The sequence below is a fragment of the Euprymna scolopes genome, chromosome 21 (genome assembly GCF_053919585.1).
Source record: "Euprymna scolopes isolate OS-2025 chromosome 21, ASM5391958v1, whole genome shotgun sequence".
Classification (NCBI taxonomy): domain Eukaryota; kingdom Metazoa; phylum Mollusca; class Cephalopoda; order Sepiida; family Sepiolidae; genus Euprymna; species Euprymna scolopes.
The window spans coordinates 44802282-44824030 of record NC_136502.1 but is presented as its reverse complement, the minus strand read 5'-3'; the positions used below and the strand labels follow the sequence as shown (position 1 = coordinate 44824030).

Here is a 21749-nt window from a genome sequence, read left to right as displayed (position 1 = left end):
AATAAACTTTTTCAAGAAACTTAAAAAAATTTTACAAGAAACTGAAAATCTATTATACCAACAAAACTTTTTTGGCATTAAATGACTCTTAGAGGTTGAAATGCCGTTAAACAAATACACTCACTCACTCACTCACTCACTCACTCACCCAATGGTCAGATTAATTTTTAACTATTTTTCTTTTTCTTAGCAGAAACGTGTGTGGAGCTGATATGCAGAGACGCTTTTGTACACTTTGTATGTATCAGCAGACGAGTCAACATCCGGTTGGGAGTTTTATTATTTTATTCATAGATACCTTCATGTCTACACTTGAGGATAAGAAGGTTATATTAAAGTAGTTATGAAAGGTTGCATTATTTATTTATTTGGTTATCTTTATAATTACTGTTTCCACTTCACTTCCGGTTGCTCCATTTTTAATTGATTTTTTTTTATAGTAATTTTTATTGGTCCCATGACAAAAGGAAGGTGGGCCTGTAAATTCACCTTTGTCCGTTCGCTTGTCCACACTTTTCTCACTAACTATGGTTTGGAATTTTTTGAAATTTTGCACAAACATTAAACATGATATGAATAAAAAGTAACAGAACGGATTTTGAGGGAAAACTCCGGTTGCCCCCCCCCCCTCCATAGGGGTTCCTTTCGAGTTAAAATGGTTCAAATTGACACTTTTGTGCTTATTAAAAAATAGCTGCTGCCTTGGATCTTTATAAAAACTTTCTGAAAAGTTGTAACTAATTTCTATATGATTTTGTTTGTCTATACTTTGCGATAACTCTTGGGTGTGCCACAGGGGCTCTTTTAGGGCTAATAACACTCCATTTTTGGAACTGTTTTACCATATTTGTCCAAATTTTTCTGTGTATGTCTATTAAGCAGTTTGGCATGGTGTTGAACTCAAATTTAAATATGTTAAGGCCTTGGGGACTTTTGGGGCTAAATGGGGGGCGGCAAATGATGGGCTTAGTCATTTTTTTATGCCTAATAATCACTATTCTCCCAAATTCTTGATTTGCCTCAATCAAGTAGGATAGATAGCTTGGAAAAGGCTTCTACCAATTGGCATGCTACGACAGATTAAATGAGAAATCTATTCAAAGGTAAGTGTTCTGGCTTATAAATTTTGTGTCTTCAAAGGTCTTTCATCTCTGCGATTTTCTACAGGCTTGAAGGGGTTTAATTTTAAACCTTTATTATCTAGCTGTCGATAGCTCAAACAGTAGAGAATGCAGGTGGAGTGCTAAAGTTTTTGTTTCGATTCTAGCTGATGGCACCAAAGTCATGTTTTTAACTTTTGAAAACAGTACTATATATTAGGTACATTATATTCGATAGAGAATTAGTTCTGTACTAATAAATACGAAATCTGCATGCATTAAAATATATTTATGTATTAAAATATATTTATGTATTAAAATATATTTATGTATTAAAATATATTTAAGCATATTTTATGACCAGGCAAATCCGGGCGTTTACTGTGTAGAAACTGCTATGCCTAGCTGAAACAAATGCCCGGCAGGAACATTTCACAGCAATCACCACTTTGATACATCCACTTATATGAAGAATGCGTAGGTACATGATGTTGTGATGCAACCACTGCACACATAAAAGAAAACGAACGATGTTACATTGCCTCATGTATAAATACAGTAAACAGGCTTGAATGTTCGAGAAGGCCTGTATATAAAGATTTGCCTGGCAAAAATCAAATCAGTTTTCTCTTCAATTTCTCAAGTGTTAACACGTGTTCACATAAACTCCATCCAAGGGGCCATACAAACACCCATCATGATTTTGTGCGTGACAGACATGAAGCTTACCACATTGAACGAGGACTTAAATTTTCCTTTAAACAATTTTATTTCGAAATACTGTTCTTATGATATGAACACACCCACCCACACACATGCATTTATATATGATTTATGGACTGTTCTCAAAAGTAGCTATGAGGACCTTAAGCCCGCATGTGGCAGTCTTATCATAAAAAAAACAGTAATTTCAAACTTTGTGTTATTCTCACTTCACTAATCTTTCATTATGAACATTCCGCCCAGGAAAAAAATATTTGTACATGTGGAAAAAAAAAAAAAAGTTATGAGAAATGTTTTCATGGCGAGCTAACTAATTCAGCTAAATTTTAAAAGTTAAATAAATTCAGTATAAAAATCCTTTGAAAGATAAATATTAGTTTTCTGGATCTATTTCAAAGATAATTAGTAGAATCCTAAGATATTGAATTTAAAAAAAAAAAAAAACACCTTGTTTGTACAAAAAAAATAGCTTAATTAGTCCCCCCCCCCCCAATCGAGAGATTTCAAATCTCCGCAAAATCAGAACAAACGGAAGTTTTGTAAACATTGATTATACGGAAGCTCCAAATCTGAGACAGTTGAAAGGCTGTCTGAAAATGACGTCATGTAATTAAAAGGAGCTACGTGGGTGCTAGTTTTCTTTTTTCCACAGACGTGCATCTCCATCTGTACATTCCTATCCTGAACGTTTGTATATTAGAATCTTACATATAAAAATTATGTGAAACCTGTAATTTAAGAAAAAAATATTTTTTGCAATTATAATTTTGTGTGTAAAAATATTAAATAAATAATGCTTAATTCGATGATACTATCAGTAGTTCGAGAAATTAATTTTTCTTCGAGTTATATCGAATTCATTAATACGGACTTTAAAGGCTTTTTCGTAATGTTCCTGTAAAAATTAAATAATTTTTTTTTTAATTGTTATAATTTTCGATGCTTTATTTTCATTAAAAAAAAGTAAAATAAATTCATGCTTTTTTTTTCTTTTTTTTTTTTACTACTGCAAAACATAACTTTAGTAAAGGTAGTTTTTGTTTAATCGAAATAATACATCTCCACTAAGATTTAAATAAAAAAAAATAATGGGTATTCCGTGATAATTATTTGATAAACAGCGAAAATTTCAGTAAAATTGGTTCATTTCCTGATTTTTTGGTGAATTTTCAAGTCAAGGCAGGAGTCAAAATGTTTGTACATTTTCAATTTTGAGCATTGGCAGTCGACATCTATGCGTCAACATTATCATATCAGACGGGCATTTCTAAATAACATTATTATTTAGAAAAAAAAAAAATTAAATGGGAAGAAGCAACCGGAAGTGAAGTTGAAACCGAAATCGTAAAGATAACGTTTTATTTATTTGCTTGGAGATTTCATCGTCCCCCAACAACGTTTGGTATTTTCAAATGAGCGTTGCTTAATTTCAGCTTTCTGGGAAGAAGCACCGGTGCATAGTACGGGAGCAATTATCTCCCCTGAATTTTGCTCTCATGATCTCAAATAATTTTGAATAACATTTTTTTTTTCTCTCTTCTTCCTCTTTTTTTTTTTATTTTGTATCTTACTCAAAAGCAGAAAAACAATGTAAGTATAAAATTGCCAAAGTTCTATTCTTTACAAATAAGTACTATTTTGTAGCGCTTATTCAAATTGAAACTTTATGGCGGAAAAGAAAGTACAGAAAAGTCTGTATGATGTATGTATTCGTTAAAAAACGAACATGTCATATTACAAAATTTACCTAATTTGATCAAGTAGGTTTTATTTTTATTCAAAGAAAATTACATTAAGCGTGTCTGCATGAAAATCCGATGAAATAAAGAAGGGGGAGACAACTTCATTTGAAGTATTGAGGTAAAAAAAAAATAGTCTTATGTTTAGTAGTAAAATCGCTAAAAATTGCAAATTTGCGTTTTCTTTGTTTAAAATTTTTTTTTTTTTTTAACTATTTGATCGATTTACGTAATTTTTGGAATATGACATCTTTGTTCTGTAATGAGGACGTACATCATTAGGTGTGTCAGAATTTGGGGGGAATTTTTGACACCCCCTAACACAAAACTGCGAATAAAATATAAAAATACTCGTAATTTCTCTTTTTAAAGTGGATTGTTTATTTTATTTATGGAATATACTTAAAAAAATAAACTATTAAAGACGTTTAAAAAATAATAGAAATATTTTTTTTGTTTTTAAAAAAACTGTTTACAAAGTGACTGCGCGCGTTCATGCAGCCATTTTGTTGACGTAATGAAATCAATGTAATTTTACAAGTTATATTTTTTCCAATTTTTTCACTTTAAAAATCTATCCAAATGTTTATATTGGTTCAATTATTATGATATTTTCAGGTTCGATATGAAATTTTTTGCTCTTTCCAATAAACCGAATATAATATTTTAGATAAACGTTTTTTTTTTAATTCACCCCACCCCTATTTTGAAATGTCTATTAAAATTTAAATAATTAATTTACTCACCAAAGTTTTATATATCACAAATTGAAGATAAAAGATCAACAAATAAAATATTCTAATTTAAAAAAAAATAATAAAAAAGAAGTGCTTTGGAAATTTACCTGTAAAGTCCTTTTTTTTTTTTAACCACGTTGATTTTTTTTTTTTAAGTGAAAGCTCATGTTATGCTTAGATTGTCAAGTAAATATCGGACGCTGACAATTTTTTCTATTTCATTCAATGTTTTCCTTTTTTAGATATTTAAAAAAATTCACTCGATAAAGTAGAAATATAATATATTAATAAAAAAAACGCACGTATTTCATTAAGAGAATTAAAAAAATAAAAAAAAATGGTAGAGTGGGATTTTTTTAACGCCAAAAACTTATAAGTGAATGTGTTCAATTTTCACCTAAGGTGGCCCAAAATACTAATTTTGGTTTACAGCACACAATAGAAAGAGACATTAATTGTGGCGCTTAGAAGCCACTGAAAGATAAACGCAAAGAAAATCAGATATTTGTCTCCCTTTATTTGAACAGTGAAAAACATCTAAGTTTGTGTTTTTTTTTTGTTTTTTGTTTTTTTAATCCTTGTTTAAAAAAGTATTTTATTTAAAAAGACATGGGGGTCATTCCATGTCAATTCACCAGGCCATTACACCCACCGACTCCAAATTACTTGAAATTTGGCACAAATATTCCCCTTCATGAGTTAGGAAAATTTGCCAAATTATTTGGTCCTAAACCTTACCGTTTGGATTTTAGGGGGGTGTAAAATTTGCATATTTTGCTTCCAAATTTATGCTGTGAAACGTCACGAAATTTCAGTGTTTTATTAAATAAGAAAAAAAATACTTCCACTTATTCAATATTTCTGAAATTTGGTAGGAAGGGCATTTAGGGACTGTAGAATCCGAATATCTAATTATTTTAACCCCATACCTGGTAGAAAATAAAATTTTGTTCACCCAAAAGCATGTCCCCCAAATCATCAATTTTTTACCTATGTAGCTTATGATCAGTCTGGAGAAAATATGTCCTCTTCAATTTTCATAATATTTTGTTTATAGCATCTACTATGACTGCTTAAGTTCTCAAAAATATTTTGTGAGGGTTTCTAGCCTACTTTAGGAGATATGGCCCTGCCAATTTTATAGTTTTTTTTTTCCTATGTACGTTCAGTAATTCAGTGGAAGATTGATAAAGATCAACACTGTATAGAGTTTTTGTTGATGGCATTAAACATTTTTTTTTTTTACAGTTTTTCAAAAAGTTAATTTTATTCAATTAAAACATTTTTTTTTTCATTTAGAAGAAGGTGATAATAAAATGTATTTTTCATTAGTTTAAAACACTAAGATTAAGCTACACTGAGCAATAAATTGTTTGTAGACTATTGGTTAAACATAAGATATCTGATAGGTAATAATTGTAATACATTTAGAATTAGGCCAACCGTGAAGTGAATGACCCTCCTTTGACCCAGACTGGAACTTGTCTGTGGCACCTAAAATACACAGAATAATTGAAGTAGTTTTTTTTTTTTCAGATAAAGATGAATTGTTCTAAATGTACTGACCTAACAGTTGAAACAAGTACTAATTTATTCCATGATAAACAGGTTGGATTAATTTCAGTGGATCATTTGGATACAATGGATGTAAAGCTTATTGCCTATTGGACAGAACTTGATGAGGATAAAAAACTATCTGTGACCATCACAAGCAGACCTTGTTAACATTTAAAAATCATAAGAAGCAAATTAAAGGCAGTTTGAAAGCAATTTCTTTGAAGTTGGCAGATAAAGCAAAAGCTAAGTTGTTACTTATTCCAGGCAAGAAACTCTGTCTTAATTGTCGAATACGAATCAGCAAACTTCTTGGTGATGAAAAACAAAGGCATGTATCGGATGAGGAAATGCAAGAGCTTGATGCAAGTACTTTGACGGAAACAGAGAAGACAAATATCAATGAATGTTTCTCTGCTATTGGAATTTTTCCAATGAAAATAAAAGGGCTTCATGACTCTGGAAAGGCTCGTTTAGGTAAGAGAAAATTTTCTTCTGCAATACAAAGTATTAAGACCAAAGTCAGTAGGTCATTAAACATTGACTCTGAGCTGTTATGTGATGAACCTTTAAAATTAAAAAGTGAGATTTTAGATCAAGCTAAGTGCTTTGATAAAATGATAGAGGTTCTTGCAGTGAAAGTGAAGACTGTGGAATCCACTAAAATGAAAGTACAGATCTTGACACTTTCCCCTATCGATTAGTCACACAAAAGTCATGAATGTATTTGGTGTTTCAGAACACATTGTATGCAATGCTCACAAATTGTGTTTGAAAAGCGGTATTTTAGCTGTGCACGAACAAAAATAAGGTAAGTCTTTGCCTGCTGATATTAGTGCAAGCATTTTATCAAGATGATGAGTACATTCGATTGATGCAGGCAGGAAAGGCTTTTTAGTATTAAACGTAATTTACATCAGCAGAAGAGATTCATATTGTGCAACCTAAATGAGCTCTTCAAAGCATTCAAGGAACAGAATCCGACAGTATCTTTAGGGTTTTCAAAATTTTGTAGTATTAGACCAAAATGGTGTGTCCTTGCTGGTAGAGCAGGTACACATGCTGTATGTGTATGCACTATCCACCAAAACATTCAACTATTACTGGAACCATTGAATGTACCATATCAAGATCTCTTGAAGTATATTGTCTGCAATACAAGTAATAGACAGCGTATGGTTCATAGGTGCCCAAATTGTCCTAAATCATCACAGAAGCTGGAAAAATTTCTTAATGACACCCTTGGAGAATGTATTGGTAATGAAACTCTATTGAGTTCTCCCAGTGGACAACAAGTGACAGATCAACTTTAATAACTCACAAGGAATCCTGTCAAACTTATGTGGATTTAGTTATTTTGTAATTAAATAAATTAGCACCTCATTCTTACTTGGCTAAATCACAATCCAGATATTTAAAGCAAAAAAAAAGAAGATATCAGTGATAGTGAAGTTTTATTGCTTGGGGATTTTGCTGAAAATTACAAATTTGTTGTTCAAGATGAGATCCAGAGTTTTCATTGGAGTACCTCTCAATGTACTTTACACCCAGTGGTACTCTATTTTAAGCTTGAAAACACAATGCAAAGTCAAAGTTTTTGTATTATATCAAGTGACAATTCCCATGATGTGGCATTTGTTTATACGGTACAGAAAAACATTATCGAGATGATCAAGGCTAATTTGCCAAATGTGAAAAGTATTGAATATTTTACAGATGGTTGTGCAGCGCAATACAAGAATTATAAGAACTTTGCCAATTTATGCAACCATCAAAAAGATTTTGGACTTGATGCAAAATGGAACTTCTTTGCAACTAGTCATGGTAAACAACCATGTGATGGCATAGGTGGGACAGTGAAAAGGATAGTAGCAAAAGAAAGTCTATGAAGACCAAATTCCAAACAAATCCTTTCAACAGAAACTATGTTTGAATACTGTAAATCTGCAATTGAAGGAATCAAATTCATTTTGATTAAAAAAGGAGGAAGCAAGGAGAAGTCTCACTATTAGGTTTGAAAATGCATCCACAGTTCCAGGGACAAGAAGTTTTCATCAATTTATTCCACTTGACAGAGATAAAATAGCCATGAAACAATGTAGTGAAGATGAAAACTATGAAATGATATATGACTTCTCTATTGGGGTTGAAGAAAAACCAATGAAATTTGTTGTTTCAGAATATGTTTGTTGCAGGTATGACAGTAACGTTTGGATTGGCATGGTCCTAAAAATTAATGTGGAAAATAAGGACTTGCTGATTAAGTTCATGCATCCAGCTCTTCCATCACATTCATTTTATTGGAAAGAGGATTTTAAGGATATATGCTTTGTGACATTAGCAAATATTCTGTGCACTATTGATGTCTCTACAACACCAAATGGTAGAGTTTATCATTTGTCCAAAGTGAATAAATCATCTGTGCAAAGAATTGTATACAAAACAAATTAATCTATGTACACAACAAAATTTGGTGCATGGCATAGTTTAAAATTTGTCTATTGTTATCACTTTCTTCTAAATATAAAAATTTTTAGATTAATGAAAATAACTTTTTGAAAAATTGTAAAAAATATAAATAAATAATTTTTAGATTGATGTAATTGAAAACATTTCTTATGAATAAAAAATATATAAATGTTTAGTGCCAATTACAAATATTCTAGGTTTTAAAAATTCACATGCATTTAAAACAAAAAAATAAAATAATTTTGTTTCGTGAAAATTATAAAATTACTTTTTTTTAATTTGCTTAATGCTATCTAAAAAAAACTCTATAAAGTGCTGATCCTAATGCATGAGTCAATGTTTATCATACCATACAAAATGCAATATCTGCAAAATTTATTTAAATTATTTTCTTTTTGAATTAACAAATATTGAATAGTTTAAGAAATTACTTAACACAATATGAACATTTGAGAAGTTTGGGAACATTAAGATGATTGTCTTTATCAATCTTTCCCTGAATTACTGAATGTACATAGGAAAAGAAAACCTATAAAATTGGCAGGGTCATATCTCCTGAAGTAGGCTAGAAACCCTCACAAAATATTTTTGAGAACTTAAGCAGTCATAGTAGATGCTATAAACAAAATATTATGAAAATTGAAGAGGACATATTTTCTCCAGACTGATCATAAGCTACATAGGTAAAAAATTGATGATTTGGGGGACATGCTTTTGGGTGAACAAAATTTTATTTTCTACTAGGTATGGGGTTAAAATAATTAGATATTCGGATTCTACAGTCCCTAAATGCCCTTCCTACCAAATTTCAGAAATATTGAATAAGTGGAAGTATTTTTTTTCTTATTTAATAAACACTGAAATTCCGTACGGTTTGCACGGCATAAATTTGGAAGCAAAATATGCAAATTTTACACCCCCCTAAAATCCAAACAGTAATGTTTAGGACCAAATAAGTTGGCAAATTTTCCTAACTCATGAAGGGGAATATTTGTGCCAAATTTCAACTAATTCGGTGTCGGTGTGTGCAGATTTGAACTTTTTGCTGGTGTTTTAACATGGAATGACCCATGGAATATATGTATAAATATGAATAACTTCTTAACAATGAACAATGGAAGTACCCATTGAATAGTATTTTTTATAGGTAAGTGATTTTTGGAGTTTATATATATTTTTTATAATCGAACTAAGCAAAATTTGGTTGATTTTCTTTAAATACTTTTTTGAAGAAACCCGATTTAATAAAAAAAACTAATATTGCATAATTTGCTATCAAACCTGTTATTTTTTTCAAATTTGGTCTTTGCTCCTTTAATTGAAAAAAAATCAGTGTTTGAATTACATTTTTCAAGTAGTTATAAGCTTTGAAAATAGTAAGTGTAATTATTCAAGTTCTTCTGATACACCTAGCCGTCTGCTCACTTGCATCTCCTTTTACTCACTCGGTATAATCTGACAATGTTTACACAAAACATATGCTGCCATTTGATGAATAATGTTCACTCATTTTTTATTTATATAATTCATACTTTTCCTCTTTGGACATTCATTATATTCCTTTTGGACTTATGCATTTATTGAAGCACACTAACATAATCATGTGATTATTTATAATTCCATTATAAACGTGAGGGGATAGTGTTTTGCAACTACTGCATACTTTCACCTTACAAATTAATAACAGATGATGTAAAAAAACAAAACACTTCTCTACAGGACACAATAGTGTCCAAAAGACAAATACAAGCATAATAATTGCTCAAAAACAGAAATTTAACTACTCGTAACTTTAAAATTATCCTAATGTTTCATAAATAATGGCAACTTATTTTTAACAATTCAGCATGTTAACATACATATGCATAAGTAAAAAAATATATATATAGCTTCTTTAACACTCAATAATCGCATAAACATATAAAATTACATCAGCTTCTACACATGATGCAATTCTGTAAAAAAAAACATACAGCCTTTTTGAAGTTTTGATAATCGCTCAAAATTATTAAAATTAAATACTGAAACCATTAAAATTTTACTACTAATCATTCGATTATTAGGTTATATTGAAGTGATTTGTTCCCAAAATTATTACAAATTATGATACTCTGTATTAGGTATATTTACGTATGCATATATATATATATATGTGTGTGTGTGTGTGTGTGTGTGTGCATGTGCATATGTAGGTATTTATTTGCTTCCCTGTGTAAGCAAAATATGACACAAGGTCGGTTTTTATGTGGGGTGGAGGGGAAGGGGGAGAGGATGGTATATATAGGGTTGCCCCCACATGTTTTTATGTGGGGTGAATATTTTTAATAGGTTCATAAAAGTAGTGGCTGATAGACAAAAATCAGAAGTTCACAGTATTAATGCCCAGGGGTCAATCCTTGGTCCAACTCTCTTCCTGATCTATATCAATGATCTCAAAAATCACATTCTAAGATCATTTGTAGACATTTATACTGACAACATTACCATCTATGGCAACACTTCAAAGGCCATAAACGACCAAGTTCTCTCTGATTCTGTCTCCTCTGATATTGATCATGTGATACAATGGGGAAAGAGGTCGCTTGTTAATTTTAATGCATCTAAAACTAAGCTTTTATCTTTTCATCATCAACGCTCTGATCCCCATTTGCCATCAATTTAAATGAATAGCTCTTGTCTTGGGGAGGCTCTATGTTTTGACAAGCTTCTAGGTCTGACCTTTACTCCTGATCTGAGATGGAATACGTACATCTAATCTGTTGCCAAGGTCGCTGGAAAAATGGTGGTGTCATTCTAATGCTCCAGTAGATATCTTACTGCTGATGCAATTCTCTACCTGTATAAGAGCCAAGTATGTCAAAGAATGGAGTACGGTTGCCACATCTGGACAGAAGCTGCTAGAAGCAGCTTATCCTGTCTTGACAGAGTTCAAAATAGACTTTGTAGTTCAGTAGGGGATACCCTTTTTCGTTCCCTGCAACCTCTTTCCCACAGAAGAGATGTTGCAAGCCTTCTCTGATTTATTGTTATTTTCATGGCAAGTTCTCGTCTGAGCTCCAATCGTTAGTCCCCCCTGATCTGGCTTTCATGAAACCTAGCTGAAACCACTATCAATAATTTCCCCCCATTCATTATCTGTGTCTAAACCTAAATATAGATTCCATGAACAAAGCTTCTTTCTTAGAACTGCATGCCCGTGGAACTCTCTTCCATTTTCCTGCTTTCCACCTGATTACAATATGGTCGTCTTCAAGTTAAATGTGAACAAGTTCTTGATCAGGCATCCCCTTAAGGAATCTAATTTACCAAATTTCCACTACTAATGATTACTATGACCTTATTCTATTGATTACTGTACACTCATTAACCCTTATGCTTTGGCTTTTATAAGTGGTGACCCTTTTTAAAAAATATATGATTGCTGTTATATAAATAATTACTGTCATCTACATATAATTACTCATTTAAATAATACATCTGTAAAGTCTATGTTTTAACTTTTTCGGGTAATATTAATTTTTAATATATGAATATCATGCATGTAGAAGCTTAGCCTTGTTATATAAACTATTTCTGTCTAAGGGTTCCATATACATTTCCCTGCTTGTCTTTTTCATCAATAATTGTGGATCATCATTTTCAGATAGTGCAACCATGAAGAAACACACGCCAGCACATACAGATGAGAAAATTGATTTGTTCGAAGCATTTGAATCATCATGTCTAAAAGAGGCAAGTTTGAATGCACACCAGAAAACCTTGAGTAGGTCTTTGAAAAAAAAGAAAAGTGACTGGAAACCCTATTCTTGCGAAGTGTGTACATCATCCTTCACGACAAGGGGCTCTTTGAAAGACCATATGCGAATACACACTGGAGAGAAACCCTTTTCCTGTGAAGAATGTGGTTCAACCTTTGCAAGGCGTTCATCTCTGAAAGTACACATACGTGCACACACTGGAGAGAAACCATATCCATGTGAAGTGTGTGGTGCATCATTTTTAACAAGTTCACATTTGAAAAGACATGAGCGGAGTCACACTGGAGAACAACCATATTCTTGCGAAGCATGTGGATTGTCATTTTCCCTGAATTCAAATTTGCGATCACATGTGAGAACGCACACAGGAGAGAAACCTTATTTCTGTGAGGTGTGTGCGTTATCATTTTCAAATTGTTCAACCTTAAGAAACCACAGGCGAACACACACTGGTGAGAAACCCTATTCCTGCGAAGTGTGTGAATCAGCATTTTCAAACCATTCAACTCTGCGAAACCACATGCGAACCCATTCTAATGAGAAACCATTTTCCTGTGAAGTGTGTGGTTCAACCTTTGCAAGGCGTTCATCTCTGAAAGTACACACACGTGCACACACTGGAGAGAAACCATATCCATGTGAAGTGTGTGATGCATCTTTTTTAACAAGTTCACATTTGAAAAGACATGAGCGGAGTCACACTGGAGAACAACCATATTCTTGCGAAGCGTGCGGATTGTCATTTTCTCTGAATTCAAATTTGCGATCACATGTGAGAACGCACACAGGAGAGAAGCCTTATTTCTGTGAGGTGTGTGCATTATCATTTTCAAATTGTTCAACCTTAAGAAACCACAGGCGAACACACACCGGCGAGAAACCCTATTCCTGCAAAGTGTGTGCGTCAGCATTTTCAAACCATTCAACTCTGCGAAACCACATACGAACCCATTCTAATGAGAAACCATTTTCCTGTGAAGTGTGTGGATCAGCATTTTCAGCAAGTTCCTCCTTAAATCTACATGTGTGAACACATACTGGCGAGAAGCCATATTCTTGTCAGATATGTGGAACATCGTTTTCAAGGAGTTCACATTTGAAAATTCATGAGAATACACACAATGGGAAAATATAACTCAATATCAGGACCTAAACTATGATTTAAAGGTGATATGGTTTCTGAAACAAATAAACATTACACCGATTGTGATAGGAGCAACTGGCCTAATGAAAAAAAATCTTATAAATACTTGGAAACTGTTATAGCGATCAAAAGCTAAAGGGGAAATAACTCTAATAAAGTAAGTAAGAGTTATTGCTCTTATATAGAAAAGAAAAAGACTAGAGAGTTCCAGGGAAAATGGACAAGATGGTGATTACGCTAATATATGCATATCATGCTGTAAATATAATTTGTGTTTTTACTGTAATAAACAGTATTTAACCTGGAATGATCTTGTTTACTTTTCATTCAAATATTCCATGATTCTGACAACCCATTTCTCTGGACACAACAGAAACAATCCCTGGAAGACTAAGCTGTAGCTAAATACAGATGGCTGCGATAAAGGGAAGAATGCCTATTCTTAAAAGAGCCTCACATATAAATTAAAATCATAATAAAGTGTTAACTTCAAGAGGGAGCCGCTTGATTTCTTAAAAGTAACTGAAGTAAAACAGAAAAACGCAGAAGAAACTCCAAAATATTGCAATCATTTCAGTAATCATTGGCGTCAATGGATTATAAACAAAAACTACCAAGCTAATATACTCATTGAATCATGTTTAAGGAAAATACAAACAATCGCACTGAAAGGTATGGTTATAATCCTAAAAAGAAAAACATGTTGGTTAGAGTCCCATAAATAAATGAGGTAAATTTCTAGCATCTGATAGAATGCCCCATTTTCAGCAAAATCGAAGAATGAAGGAACTGGAAAGAAAAAAAAAAAACAGAAGAAACCAAAAGCCTTGGAAGATTATAATCATTCCAGTACTTATTGAGTGAAAATCATGTTTAAAACGGCCTGGCGAATAGACTCAGTTGACATATAATATATTCTATGAATATAATTTGATATATATTAAATATCAAGTATATATATTACATGTATATTATATAATATATATTATATCGATTATAGGTCAAAATATTCAATGCTCTCATATATATATATGCATTGGCAAGAGATCCAAACTATTCCAATTGCTCTATTAGTACAAATTTTTGTCTAATTTAATCTGAAATGTTTTTAGGACTACAATATAATTTGACACAAAGATTTACTTTATAGAATAGTGCATTCACTTATACTATACAGAAGTACTGTCAAAATAATTCTTTTTACATGACCAGTTCTAAAGTGATATTGAAATTTATATAACTGATTATTTCGTAAAAAGGAATTATCTTCATAGCACTTCTTAAATATTTTAACGCATTTATAAAATTGTGGACATCCTGGATATAAATGTAAGTCGGTTATCAAAACAATTTACCTAAAAATTTTGATTGAATAAGTGATGGGACTGGTTTTTCATAGTATATTAAGAACATCAGTCTTACCAATATAGATCAGACAGTATATCTCATATTTGAAAAAACACTCCAATCTATATGATTAACTGGGAGTACCTCTTAAAATGCAGATGTTATTACAAAAACGGTTAATTATCCTTCTGATACTAAAATAGGAACATGAAAGCCAATGGGTTGTAAGAACGGTTAGATTCCTCAAAAAGTCTTTTGGTTGGAATTTTTGGAAATAACTGATGAATGTCTACCCCATCTTCAGCAAAAACAAAGGAAAGAAAAGTCAGAAATTCAGAGAAACAATTCCCACAAACGCAACTATTTGATTGAGACATGTCAAATTCATTCCCAACAGAAACAACAAACTTCCAGAGTTATTATTGTGAAAAAATAATTGCCTGTAATTTATTAATACATTTGTGTGGAATGTTTATTTAATAAGACCCAGCAGGGCCCATGAAAATTCTACCGAACAAGAAATATATTAACCAGCAAATTTTTTGATGAAGCTGATATTTTTCTTGATTGTGCAAAAAATTAAATTTTTGGACAGAAAAATAACCCACAGCAAATATGAGTTACTTTACATTTCTGTTAAATTTATGCCTATTGTTGTTTAAATATAGAACTGACCCAAATGAGATAAATTAATAAATACTAATCAATAATCAGAAAGTAATATTATGCTACATGGTTCAATACAAATAATTAAATCATATTGTAAGGGATAATCTTTAATTTAGTATTAACTAAAATTGCATCTTTTCCAAGAACATAATTTTTAATAAGCTTTTTATAAATATTTTATTTAGTTTTTTTTTATTTGTTATTTGTTATATTGTTATATTGTTGTTCATTTGTTCAATTTTTTTCTCGTTTTTTTTTGCAGTTGATTTTGTGTCAGTGTTTTCTTTTTGCAATTGATTTTGTGTCAGTGGTTTTAAGAGGTTTGTGATCATTATTTATTAGAAAGTTTTGTCCATAGAGAAATGAAAACTGTTTGCAGGTAAATACTAGAGACAAGATTTTGGGAGGGAGGAAATAGTTATCTCTTAGTTTATGTAAGACAGTGGCTAGCAAATGCCACTGAAGCTTTTGTCATTGTTATTGTGGCTCTAAATCCCAGTGTTGATGCCTCTGAAGAAACTGATAAGAAATACTGATCAAAGTATTTTAATGTTGTACTCTGAATATTGCTTTTAGTTTCAATAACTTTGCTTCTTTTTGTGGTTTGTCAAAGAACCACATGTTATTTTGCTAACAAGAGATGAACAAGTGCAGTTTTATTTGATGCTGGGCATGAATTTTCCTAAGTAATTTATCATGCTTAAAAAACGCTGAAATTCTGTTTTGTTCCTGTTTACTTGCCTCCCCACGAGGGCAGAGTTAGACACTAAGGTCAGTTTTTAATGTGGGGGAAGGAACAAAAATAAAAATTGTCTCAGTCGTGAAGGATTTCTCCTCCACTAGCCAAGAACCCAAAATTGAAGTGTAGTTCAGAACAGATACTACACTTTGATCTTGGTCCGAAGTGTTTGTTGTATCTGGCATGTTCGTGATAGCTTATCACTTATTTTTTGTCCTGCTGGAATATACTATATCCCTTCATTCACAAGAACGTTTGTCATCCCAGTTTCACAGTCAGCTGAAATATACATTAGTGCTTCTATATTATAATAACGAAAAATATTGAATTTCAAGTAAAACAAATGGTACCTACGAAATGCTATGTTGTAAATAGTAACATATCCAAAAATTACAAAAACACAATAAAAATAGGAAAATGATTATTCATGAAAAAAGGCATTTGTAAATATCTAGTGATTTGATTTCCAAATTTACTGATTTGAATTAGTGAGTTAACTGTGGAAATAATTAAGTTTCCAAGTTCTAACGATATCAATTTGTTATTTGTTTATATATATATATATATAAAAATTAAAAAACTTATATTTTTAGATCAATTAAACTTAGAAAACTTATATTTTTAGATCAATTAAAAAGTATAAAAAACTACGTAACATAGAAAAATGAACTACATTTTTTGATTTCTGAAAACTCGTTATTTCAAATGTCTGCTAAAAAATTATTCCGCGATGTGACAAGTTACCTTACTATGCGCGTCCATGCGCGAACGCATCATGTAAGAATAGCATAAACGATGGCAGTGAGTTGGCACAAAATAGTTCAGGGGTTAATAGCATGGAAACGGTAAATTTCGTTGTCAGCAACTCTGGAAACCTATAGAGAACTAAATTTTATTGGTCGGTGTTCTGTTGTAGTTGTAAACATTTACCAAAAATAGTTTTAAAAGACAATTAGCGAAAATTGAGTTTCACAAAAAAAACTTTTCTAAATAAAAAAGAAACCAGCCAGTTCAAAACATAACAAAAAGGAGATAAATCTTTTCGGAAAACTGAAATTCTTTCACTAATTTAGCAAAACTTAATTTTTGCTAATTTTCTTCGAAAACTGTTTTCCTTAATAATTGATTTTCTACCTTATCGTTTTTCGTAATTTTTGGATATTTTCATTACTGTGGCATGACAATTAAGTAGATACCATCGGTTTCCCTTGAAATTCAATATTTCAGTTTTCAAATTTCACTACAATTGTTATATACTCGTGTACCAAAAAGGCACCAAAACAGTGTATATGCTGTATGTTGTATAATCGTCTGTTGATATGAATTCTTGAGACAAAAGATTCATCCTGATGTGTATACACGTCACTAAATGTCTATTGTCGTTGCTTCTTCACTATTTGAACCCTAGAATTATGCTTTTGCTGTCTATTTATGATATATTCATATCTAATTATTCATGTGTGTTGCGTATAGCTAAACCCCCCACCACTGCCCCCACCTTCCCTTTCTATGAACTCTCCGAAAAAGGAGGAAGACGGTTCTGTATGAAAAAACATGGCGCTCAATAAAGCTGCTATTACATCCTAACTCCGTGTCGTCTTCACTCTGATATTAACCCGTGGACGTAACAATGTGGGTGTGTATGTGATACATGTATTTTGGACATACTTCATGCGCCGTTGATCTTGTCTACCTGGAATTCATCTTGTTCTTGGAGAGGAGGCTGGAACCTGTTTGGACGAATATTCATTCACTTCCAAAAACGCTGGTTGGTTTATATATGTTTTTATTCATTTTCCAGGTGTGGATCGCAGAAGAATAGCAAGTGAATATCTTTGCTTGCATGGTTACTTCTAGGTCTCTATTTTCACACACATCAGCTCCCTCCCCAGTGAAGGGGTGGGGATGACCTGTTAAACCGTCTGCTCTTCTTTACATCCAAATTCCAACTCTCTGGTCTCCAACTAACCTGATCACGTGACTCACACGCAGATCCGATCAGCTGATCATCTCTTCCAGTAAATGTGTCTACGATATGATTTACCATATTTTGACAGATCTTATAAATATTCTTCATATTCATCTCCCGTCCATCTCTCCAGTTAGATAGATAGGCCAAGATTGATAGATACAGAAATAGAAAACTAAATAGATAGATCGACACTTTCTTGTGTTCAACCTATTACATAACACAATAACGAAGAAGAATCAACAATTAACAATTCCTTTGGATTTTTACTTGTGGATACGGAACTTTAACCAACTTTTCTTGGATTTTACCGTCATTGGATATTCTTGTGTTCGACCTATTACATAACACAATAACGAAGAAGAACCAACAATTAACAATTCCTTTGGATTTTTACTTGTGGATACGGAACTTTAACAAACTTTTCTTGGATTTTACCGTCATTGGATATTCTTCTCTTCACCCGACCATCCATTCACGTGAAATCATTTTCTTTTTCCCCCCATTCCCTCTGTTTCACTATTTTTAACAAGTAAGCTCTATGGCTTACTTGTAGTTTCATTAAATACTTTGCAAGCAAAATCTGATTCCGCGTTTTGCTAATTCCTACTCTCTGACGAGAAGGAAAGTATTTCTTTCGAAACTCCACGGATTAAGGACAATCCACTTAATTTGCGTTTACTTTTTGAAAATTAAATGTTTTTAACTCTCCGTAAAGTGTTTTTAACATGTTTTATTAATTTGTTCTTATATAACTAATAAATGTTGCAATCCGAAATATTAACTGATTCTAATCAACAGTAACAACGTTTTATATTATGGGTTGATACAGGTGATATTAGTTAGAATCATGTTAGTAATTTGTTAGTGAAACATTCATTGGTAAAAACGAAACGCACATGGTATCGTAATGAGGAATTTAATTAAACTGAATAGAAACAAAGCAGTTTACTACTAAAAAGAGTCTCTCTCAATGGTAGTGGAAGGTTGCAGTCAAGAGTGACGGTGGCAGTTACTAAGTCAAAGGGAGATAACTCGTGTTTACTCCATATGTAACATCTCCGTTTTTGTTTTTTTTTTACTAAAAAATAAAAGTATTTTTATTTTTAAAGTTTTCTCATTTAGTCTCTGTATCGGGCTGGACGTTTAGTTGGTCTCCCTTTCTTTATGAAGTTTGATATTATTTTGTTTTCTGAGCACGTTTGTGATACTTGCTTTTGACTATTTTCTTGGTTAAATATGTTTTCATAGTCATGTCTGACTTTAAACTTTTGATTTTGTTTTTAAAATATGGCGTCTGTTACGCCGTACATGTTTTCCTTGTTCTGTTTTTATTAGATATGAACGAGGCTCTTTTAATTTTTTCACAATCTTACCTTTTAGGTTCCATTTTTCTTGTGAAAGAATACGGACAGTATCGTCTTTCTTTAATTTTGGTAGTTCTTTGACCGTTTGATTTATTTCATGCTTTTTCATTGTTTTGTTATGCATGATATTTGGAAAATTTGTCCTTAGCGTTCTTTTCATCAACTGTTGGGCTGGTGACGGAGTTTCATCTTTTTAATGGTGAAGTCCGTAATGCTAACATTTCTGGGTATGGGTCTTGTCTACTTTCAAACGATTTCTTTAATGTTCTTTTACTTGTTTGAATGTTTCTTTCTGCTAAGACTTGAGAAGACGCTGGCATTACAGTTACCAATGGCTTTGATTTTGTATCTTCTCCACCTGCAACTTTTTGCGATTCTTTCGTAGGTTAAAAATTTTCTGCTGTTCTTTTTCAAGGTTTCTTTGCAGCGTCTGCAATTTCTCCTGAAAATTATCGTTGTGCATTTGCAAAACGGACAACTTTTCATGATTATTTTCTTCTTTTAATGTTTCTATGTCTGTCTTGTTTATTTCATACATTCTTTTTATCAGTCCTAGCTCTTCCGCTGTTTCTGCGCCAATTACTGCGTTTGCATTTGTATTCGCCACAATGAAATGCGTACTTATTTTTATATTTTTATTTTGTAATTGTATAACACAGCTCCCTATCGTGGGAATTTGCGTACAGTTGTAGGCGGTTAATTTTATAGACGTTTTCTTTAATTTTGGCTTTGGTTCAATAGTTTATATATTTTTGCTGGTAATACGTTTACTTCAGCACCTGTATCGATTTTGAAGTTGATGAGTGTTGCCTCGAATCTTTACTTTCCGTTTGTCAGTTTGTAGTACGTCTACCTTTTTTTCCAATATGGCGTCCATGTTAAAATGGTGTTGCTCAACGTGGTCTGAATTGTATGAATGTCCGACATTGTATAGTTTTTTTCTTTTTCGTTCGACACATTCGAGTGAAATGTCCTTTTTTACCGCAATTTGTGAAGTTTTTATTGTATGCTGGACAGTTTCCTTTCTGATGTGACCCAGCACAGTAGAAACATGTTTCAATCCATTGTTGTGTTTTGGCGGGCTTTGTGTCTTCATGTTTGAACATGATGTTGGAAGACAGCTTGTTTTTCTTTGGATTGTGAATTGTTGAAATATTTTCTGTTTTGCATGTAGCCATTATCTTGGAGTGTCTCTTCAATTCTTCAGCACTCACGCCTGCTTGTATCGCCTTCTATAAATCCAGTGAAGGTTCTCTGAGCATTCTTTCTCTCAACATGTTGTTGTTAACGCCACAAATTAGAATGTCTTTTATTAACCTTTCAGTGAGGTCACCGAATTCACATTTGTTTGCCTTTTGTCGTAATTCCGTGACGTACTCATCAAATCTCTGTGTTTTTTTTCTGTTTGCACGTGAGAAATTGATATGTGAGGAACGTCAGGTTTTTTCTTGGTTGGCAGTGCGCATCAAATTTTTCTATTACTTTTTTTAAGTTTAGCTTCTTGTCGTTATTTTCAAAGTTGAACGTATAATATATTTTACTTCCCTCGTTTCCTATACAGGTCAGCAATATTGAAGTTTTCACCTTCTCCGGTTTCTTGTCTGACTCTGTAGCTTGCAGGAACAATTGAAATTGTTTTTTCCAAGTTTTCCATTCCTGTCCGAGATTATCCGAAGAAAAATTAAATCCTTTTGGATGTGGTAAAAATTCCATTTATTTTTTTTTTCGAGAAGCTATTGATATATGGCTGTAAGTGTTGATGATTCGATGTTTTATCCTGACACCATTTTATATTATGGGTTGATACAGGCGAATATATCTGAGTTCGCATTTTTTTGGGGGGGGGGAAGAGGGGATCCTTGTTTAAAAAAGTATTTTATTTAAAAAAGAATGGAATATAAGTATAAATGTGGATAAATTCTTAACAATGAACAATGGAAGTACACACTGACTAGAAATTTTTATAGGTAAGTGATTTTTTAGAATTTATATATATTTTTTATAATCGAACTAAGTAAAATTTCGTTGATTTTCTTTAAATCTTTTTTAAAGAAAACCGATTTAAAAAAATATTGCATAATTTGCTATTAAACTTGTAATTTTTTTATAAAATTTGGTCTTTGCTCCTTTAATTGAAAAAAAAATTAGGGTTTGAATTACATATTTTAAGTAGTTACAAGCTTCGAAAGATAGTAAGTTGATTTATTCAAGTTCATATACGGCATTTTAATGTTCATATACGGCATTTTTAATGGCCGATTCTGATACATCTACCTCTTCACCGAGGAAGAAATAACGATTTTAAGGGCTAGAATTGGTCTTGTAAAAAAGAATACTAACTCCAGTGAGGCGTTAGAATTCACGTGAAAAGAAACCAAGAAATATTCTATAGAAATACATTACACCACAGAAGATTTAGATTATTCTTTTGGAT

At 32.1% G+C, this 21749-nt stretch overlaps 1 protein-coding gene across 1 annotated transcript; it reads left to right on the top strand.

The window, feature by feature from the left end:
* The first annotated feature begins 3140 nt into the window (after window positions 1-3140).
* Window positions 3141-17566, top strand: LOC145242180 (uncharacterized). The gene is made up of 2 exons (XM_080105175.1): window positions 3141-3413; window positions 11966-17566. Exon 2 carries the CDS (start codon window positions 11977-11979, stop codon window positions 13108-13110), a length of 1134 nt encoding a protein of 377 aa, XP_079961301.1. The 5' UTR covers window positions 3141-3413; window positions 11966-11976; the 3' UTR covers window positions 13111-17566.
* Window positions 17567-21749: the final 4183 nt, after the last annotated feature.

Excerpts from the sequence above, each read along its gene's own strand:
- LOC145242180 (XM_080105175.1), top strand. The coding sequence starts at position 11,977 with ATGAAGAAACACACGCCAGCACATACAGATGAGAAAATTGATTTGTTC.